The sequence below is a fragment of the Euprymna scolopes genome, chromosome 20, assembly GCF_053919585.1.
Source record: "Euprymna scolopes isolate OS-2025 chromosome 20, ASM5391958v1, whole genome shotgun sequence".
Taxonomy (NCBI): domain Eukaryota; kingdom Metazoa; phylum Mollusca; class Cephalopoda; order Sepiida; family Sepiolidae; genus Euprymna; species Euprymna scolopes.
The window spans coordinates 92,209,809-92,217,995 of NC_136501.1; the positions used below are offsets into that span (position 1 = coordinate 92,209,809).

General features: G+C 35.9%; 1 protein-coding gene across 1 annotated transcript in view; it reads left to right on the forward strand.

Annotated features, from left to right (window-relative positions):
• Nucleotides 1-7,935, forward strand: part of LOC145241550 (uncharacterized) — a 96,199-nt gene extending 88,264 nt beyond the window's left edge. The window contains exon 3 of the mRNA XM_080104617.1: nucleotides 3,754-7,935. Within this exon, the coding sequence (XP_079960743.1) occupies nucleotides 3,754-5,316 (1,563 nt within the window). The 3' untranslated portion in view covers nucleotides 5,317-7,935. The remainder of the gene's footprint in view (nucleotides 1-3,753) is intronic.
• Nucleotides 7,936-8,187: the final 252 nt, after the last annotated feature.

Below are 8,187 nucleotides of genomic sequence, written 5' to 3' on the forward strand. Positions count from 1 at the left end.
TTATAACTATTAATTCTAAAACCCGGGGGAATAGCTGCGTTATGAAAGCCACGGGGAATAATATTTGAGATACGAGACACGAGCGTGAATGACCGGATCCGTGGAATTAGTGTGACTGGCACAGAATATGCGCTGGTATATGCAAGTCTGGGGCGGGACACTCTCTTTCCTTAATCTTTAATATTTTTATGTATCTTCGGGCAAATGTTTTATCACTATATATATATATATATATATATATATATATATATATATATATATATATATATATATATATATATATATATTAGTAAAAGTACCCGTCGTTGACTGGGTTCAAAAACAGCCTACAGAAAATGGACTCTGATTTAAGAAAGTATGATAGGTTATGAAAAGGAAGGGTTGTAAATTTGGGTTGAATTTGGGGGTATCAAGACCAAAGCAAAGTATGATGAAAGTAAAAATAAAATAGATAAACCCCATAATTTATTATACCATACCTTTTCACACTGAAACACTTATCACAATATTTTGTGGATCTATATTAAAAGACCTTGTAAAAGACATATTTCCATTCTATGGAGGTCAGGTGCGAACGAACACCCCATAATTTTATTATACTATATTTCTTCAAACTGAAACATAATTATCAAAATATACTTACGCAGATATATATGAAAAGTCTTTATTAAAGTTTGTGCCTATTTCCATTCTATGGGGGCCATTTTATTATACCATCCCTATTTAAGTTAAAACATACTTATCAAAGTATTCTTATGTACATCTATATCAAAAACACTTGTAAACTTTTTTTTTTAATTTTTAAATTTTTTATTTCCATACTTTGTGGACCAGGCGCGAATGCAGACCCCACAATTTTAATGAACCACTGTTCTGCCAGATCAAACATACCCATTCTTGTGTCTCGATACATCTTCTATCATTATATGTAATCAGTTTTTAAAAATAGTCAACCATATAGGAGCTTATTCGTGACCACACACACACACACACACACACACACACATTCAGCTTTATATTATAGAAGAAGATATATATATATATATATATATATATATATATATATATATATATATATATATATATATATGTTTCAAATCCGATATCAAGACCAGTTTATGATCGATCCTATTGGATTCTGTCCAACCTCTGTTTATATCTGTTCTCACCACAGTTGCGACCGAACTTTGCTTTATTTTGCAGTTCACGACATTTTCTAACTTCGAGCTAAGTTTGTGTTTTTCTTCTCTGTCTATCTGTCTCTCTGTCTGTCTGTCTGTCTCTCTCCCTTATATATATATATATATATATATATATATATATATATATATATATATATATATATATAATTATTTTTTTACTATAATAATTAAATACCTACACACACTAGTGTTTCATCCTTTCGGAAATCTTCAGTGCAGGGTGTCACGATTAATACCAGTCGAACGATTCGAACTCCGCATCACGAGACATCTCTGGCTCAATTAGCGAAGACCTAATCTATTCGGCTACCATTACAAGGGCCGTCCAAAAGTAATGCCGTGCTATTATTTATTATATGTTATTCTATTTTTTATTATTATATTCATTATTATTAAGGTTGTTAGTTTTCTTTAGGTACTACTACTAATACTACTACTACTACTACAACTACTACTACTACTGTGTGATATCAGCCAAGACAGATCCCCCTTTTTTAAAATCTTTATTTTATTTTTTATTCTTTTTTCTATATTTATTATTTTATTTTGCTTTATTAATAGTAAATCTATATATATATATCTATAAAAGTGAAATTGTGTGTGTGTGTGTGTGTACATTTCCCTACCAAAGTACTCTATCAGTTTTCAGTCGACAGACTCGAGATTTGACATAAGGGGTATTGAGATTTGGGAAAATCTTTTTAATCCATTTTCGGCCAGAAATTTAGCTGTCAGAGGGTCAAAGTTCAACGATTTGACCTTTGAAAATACTACAAAATACCTCTGCCAATATTGTGTCTAAACACTTGAAATTTTAGATGTAGGTTACTTGGACATGGATCAAACATTTTAATTTGATACGAGCCCAAAACACTAAATGTTAATGGATCAAAATTGGGTTCAAACTTTTTTAAAAATCTGAACTCTGCGGTCTCTATGAAATTACACAACCAAATTTTGATCTGAACATTTGAAATTTTACATAAAGTGTATTCAGACATATAGAAAGCTTTTTAATCAGTTTGTGGCCGAAAATTTGGCTTCCAAGGGGTCAAAGTTCAAAAGACTTGACCTTTGCGGTCTCGGGCAAACGATTTAGCCGATTTTAGGTCTAAACATTTGAAATTTTACATAAAGTGTATTCAGAAATGCAGCAAGCTTTTAAATCAGTTTTTAGGCGAAAATTTGGCTGCTAAGTGTAAAGAGTTTACCTTTGCAGACTCTACCAGACTCCTCTGTCAATTTGGGGTCTAGAAACTTAAAATTTTAGATGCACGTTACCTGGACATGAGTCAAAATTTTATATATATATATATATATATATATATATATATATATATATATGTATTATTCCTTAATTGGAATTTTTTATTTTGAGATGAGCATTTTTATGTTGTGAGACGACGACAACTACGGATGGCAGTGATGGCTGAGAATGCAGTTAGGAGATTCGAAGTTACTGTCCGTCGCGGTTACCACCTGACGAAGGCCAGAGGAAGTTGGCCGAAACGTTGTGAACCAATAAAAACAAACAAACAACAACTAATAAAGATGAGACTAATAGTCCGAAATAAAAATAAAATTAACATATATATATATATATATATATATATATATATATATATATATATATATATATATATATATGCACATAAAGTTATGAACAGTACATAGGGCCCGAGTAAAGTCTGGCTGAACTGCTAGTAATGAAATAAATGTAATAAATAAATAAGTAAGTAATAAATAGATGAATAAAAAACGCATCAATCTCGGCTGGTATTACACCAATTAACTATCAAGAAAGACAGAAACGGCGAGGAAGAAGAGTGTTAATCAGCATTCTACTATAAGAATGCAAAGAGAAATGCGGGAAGGTTATTGCTACCCAAATGTAAGTGAAAACCAATGGTTGCTGCCAGAAAAATATCGATGGCAAGCGGCCGTTGCTATAACGCAAATTCATTTCCAAAGGTTTTCACAAGGTGGGGCGTACTGGAAATCTGGATAGACTTGTTGCCACCAGTTATTACCAGTGAGCAATGTCTGATGATAACCCGTATAAGAACTCCTAGTGAGTACAGTTTTTGTGCGTATACCACCATAAACTGACGCCACATCAAATAATCGAGGAGGGTTATAAAAGATAGAAACACCGAAGAGAGAAAGCACTAGCCAGACCTCTGTTGGATAAGTAGGAAGAGGACTGGGATTTTGGGGAGGTTTATTGCCACCCAAATTCTAGTGAAGACTAATAGTCTCTGCCAACGAGAAATCAATGGTAAGCGGCTGTTGCAATAACGCGAATTATTTTGCAAATGTTATCAAAAGAGGTGGAGAGTACTGAAAATCTGGGGCCACTTGTTGTCACTCAGACACCAGGGAACCCCCACAAGTTATTCTCAAAGAAGAAACTTTGGTGATGGCTTGCGTGAATACTCCTAGTGAGTATTCAAAAATGATAATATAGTATGAAAAATTAAACTGTTGGCGCAATTCTATAATTTATATGCATTCGAAACAGTAATAATGTATGTTTTTCTTTTTTTTCCAGATGCAGTTAAACACGGACAGAGAAAATATTTACACCCAAAAGAACTTCCTACCGTCGCGACATCCCAGACACAACAAACCGAGAGTGAAGAATTCGAAAACTCTGGCTAACGATCTCTACTGGAAGCCGAATTATCCTTCCTCGGAATATGATGGCTGCTACCACACCATGGCTTCCGATGTCTGGTACGCGAAAAAACCCGATTTTCTCACGAAAAACGACTTGCATAATAATCATGACTGCGCCTTCATAGACTACCCTATTTATCGTAATTTGAAGCCACGAGCCATAGCCCCACACACCAACACAGAAAACGGAGTCTACTTATTGCCGCTAACAGGGACCAAATATCAGCCGGTTGAAGTTGCAACGGAAACGCCCCGAAAGAAAGGGATATTTAAGAATTTGAAAGCAGCACTTTTTACGAAAAAGAATGCGAAACAGCCGAAATTGAAACAGACATTTAATTTGCCATTTGTCAATCTATCAACCGAATACAACAGCCCCGTTTACAACCGGGCTTTAACTGTAAACAACCTGAGATCCTCGTATTCGTTGGATAACCTTAATGTAATCGAAAATGCAATAGTTTGGAGAGAGTTATCGAATCAGAATGGCTTAGCGTTAAAAGGGAAACACGTTGGAAGCGCTTGCCCGAACCACCGGATTCGTCACCATTCAGGTTCTGATATTTTGGACGATGTAGTGAGAAATAACGAAGTGAGTGACCCCCTTGCGCACCAAGACTATCTCAGACTGGCCAATAACGAAATAAATGACCATCTGACACACGAAGACTTAACGCAAAGCACCAGGACCGAAACAGAAACACCGCAAACAATAACCAAAAATGGCGTCCCATTTTTTATACGTACGCAGACGGACCTCGGTAATATATCGGAGAGTCAGGGAGACATGTTTTTTGATGAAGAAGTTGTCGATCCCCAACAAGAATATAAGAGTCTTCGTTTTCACTATACGAAACGGCAGGACAAGAAAATTGGTCCCAGATATTGCAAGCAGCAGCTGCAGCCACCCGATGAGATAATAAGCAGTTACAACGAAAATGTCGGCTCGTCTAGCACATTGCCGAAACTGAAAAATTCGTATTCTTCGTCGATGTCATCGGCGAGATCGTCGGCGTCTTCGGCGCAGATGCAAAACGAAAGAAATCTCCTCTCGCTTTCCTCCTTGAACCTAAACAGCTGCCAATCGCAACAAGATTTGCTGGATAGACATTTTCATACGCTTGATCGAAACCATAACTCCCAGCGAAGATATTTACAACCACGAAATTCTCGTTGTGGACAACAGCATCAGCACACAAATCAATGTCTGTCGGGGTCTGGGGTGAGTGTTGAATCCAGTGATTCCGGTTTGGGTTCCTACTCTGACAGTTATCTTGCAAAAGTGAAGAGATCAGTTCATTTTAATGGTTCGGATGAAGTGTTTGAATATATTCCAGTGAATAGCGGAGTCTGTAGGCAGCAGCAACGGATAAGACAAGGCACGATAACAGCAAAGAACAATGGAAGAAAACCGAAAATGGCGAATTACTTATAAGAAAAGAAAAAAAAATCTCATAAAAAGAAATAGTTCCGTAGGGATAGAAACCAGAACCTGTTATTTAAATACTGAAACGCATTTCTTATAGTTCGAAATGATATATCGAAATTACCGTACAAAGAAGGAAAAATTGAACCGACTGAAAATGGTTCATTATCTGGAACATAAATCAGACGTGAGACTGAATAATCCCGCGTGACAACGTAAGGATGATCCAAAAGTTTTATCTGAGCTAGACTTCTTCATATTACATGGTTAATTCCACAAGTTACGCCATGAAAATATTGATAACTAAAAAAGAATTGAACCGATTAAAAAATCCCTCATTAACAAGAACATTAATCTGACATAAAACCGAATACCTTCATCTAACAACGTAAGGTTGCACCAAAGTCTTATCTGAGCCACACTTATTCATATTGTATGACGTATTCCACAAATTAGACCATGGGAACGTTGATATAAAAAAACAAACAATTTATTTATTTGATCAGGTTAAAATCTGTCGTGGTGACTACTGTTATGAAATGGTATCAGATCACTGACTCAAACTAGGAAAAAAATCTAAAGTCAAAATCCCGTCAAAATTTAGACCATAACCGACATTTTCAAGGTCAAGGTAATATAAGATCCAGAACTTCATTGGCTACAATATGGGCCAAGTAGCGCGTCTCTATGTTGAACAAAACTGATATTGTTGCTAAAATGATGATAAAACTCTGATCTAGATATATCCAAATTAAATAAATTCTAAATTAAATCACGATCGATATTTTGACCAAATTTGGCGACGATTGGTTAAGCTATGTGGACGCTAGCCGCTCCACAAACAATAAAAAAAGCAACAAATGAGAAATAAAGTCATCCGAAAACATGGCCTCCTGGTGGGGGTAAAACGAAGCTGGGCCAATATAAATAATATAACATAATGAGTTAAAAGTATTCCACGATCAAGAACGTTTGAGAAAAAATGGCTGCCAGATTTCAAATATTTCAAGTTTGGCGACGATTAGTGAAGCGATGTGAACGCGAGTTGCTACACAAACAATAAAAAAAAAACAAGTAATATAACAATAGATTCATCTGAAATACAATGGTATAACTATTTGACATAAAAAATATTCCACCGTTAAAAACGCTTGAGAAAAAAAATGGCTGCCAGTTTCTATCAATGCGCACGGCCGAGTAAAACTAACGCTTGAGTTTGCTAATTTGACCCTGACTGAACTTCCATTTCCTGCTATTTTCAACTAATCAAATTTTGTACTAGTGGATCTACTGGCTCAATATTTAGCATTATGATCTCTTTGTAGTTTTAAAACAAGGGGCAGCATTACTTTTTTTCATGCGTCCATTGCTGACTAATAATCAGTGATGTCGCGTTCACCATTCATGAAAATAAAACTATCATTCAATGTACATGCATTAAAACGGATAATTTAAAAACATTTCCATCTTTATTTGAGACTGAACATTGGGATACAACCGTAAAAAACGTTTGCGTAATCTGTAAATACCTTGGTTAAATTCACTCAGGATATTCACAGCAAGAACTTCTTCTCTTACCACAAAAGAAAAGAGTTTTTTTTAATCCCTTTAGTCAGAATTTCCATGGACATGACTGCTTTTCTAGAACCTCCCCCCCCGTGGAACACATCACTGCATGACTGTTTTCTTACTGATTACAACATGGTCGTCTTCAAATCTAATGTACGCAAATTCTTTGTCATAAACACACAACATCGGTGATCAAACACCGACATTTGATTAATGTTAACACTCGCATAGTGTTCCTCAACGCTCGGATGGCAATCGTTCTATTTCAGCAACCGTTATCCTAAGTTGCTTTGGGACATGAAAAGTTGTTATCCAATAATAAAAAAAATGCAATGGCTAAAATAGTCGTTGAAACTGGAATTATCAGGTGAACGAACAACTGAACATAATCCTAACACTAAACCAAATATGATGCAAAAATATTGGAAGATATAAAGAGCTTGAAGCAGAAAACTTCACCGAAATGACTGTATTCGGAATTAAATAACATTAAGAGCTGATATGCCATAAAACAAAACGCGTTTTTGTTTTAAGTCGTCTTCACGCTAACGATTCGCTAACGATTCGCTATCTTCCTACAAAATTCCCTACTTCCAACAAAAGCGACTCTAGAATAAATGTTTTATGATATTTTGTTTCTGAATCTTTGAGATGAGGATCGATAATTTTTATTACAGTAGAACCCCGGGATACGGTGGCCATAGGATACGTTTTTTTTTTTCAGATAACGACGTGGAATACGATGTTTTTCCGGTCCTTAGTTACGGTATTTTCTCCGCGTTACGGTGTTATTTATAATGTTATTTGATTATATGTACGGTATAATCGCGTTGACAAACTGGTTCTCGTAAGATCACCGAAGTTAAGCAGCGTTGAGCCTGGTTACTACCAGATGGGTGACCATTTTGGAATTCTAGACGCTGTATGCGCTCTCCACTTATCTCGGCATTTGTTTCCAGTCATCCTGTACATATACTTCACTTGCCACTTGTATTTAACAATGTCGACTCAGCAGAGGTGTGGTTGGAGATTGCGCACCTCCTGCCACAAAAAAAAAAAAAAAAATTCACGCGCAGGCACCCTACGTGGGTATCCATAGTCTGTCAAAGACTGAAGGAGCCTGTGTTTTGATTAAATGTGTATTATATACTGTACTGTATTTTGTTATTAATCTTTAATGCCGTATCCCGGGGTTCTATTGTAGTTGCATTATTCCGACTACTGTTCTCTTCTTGAATGTTATTCATACAACGTTCGGTCGATGTATGCTCCGACCTTCTTCCGCAAAACCCGTAGCCTAATGGATAAGCA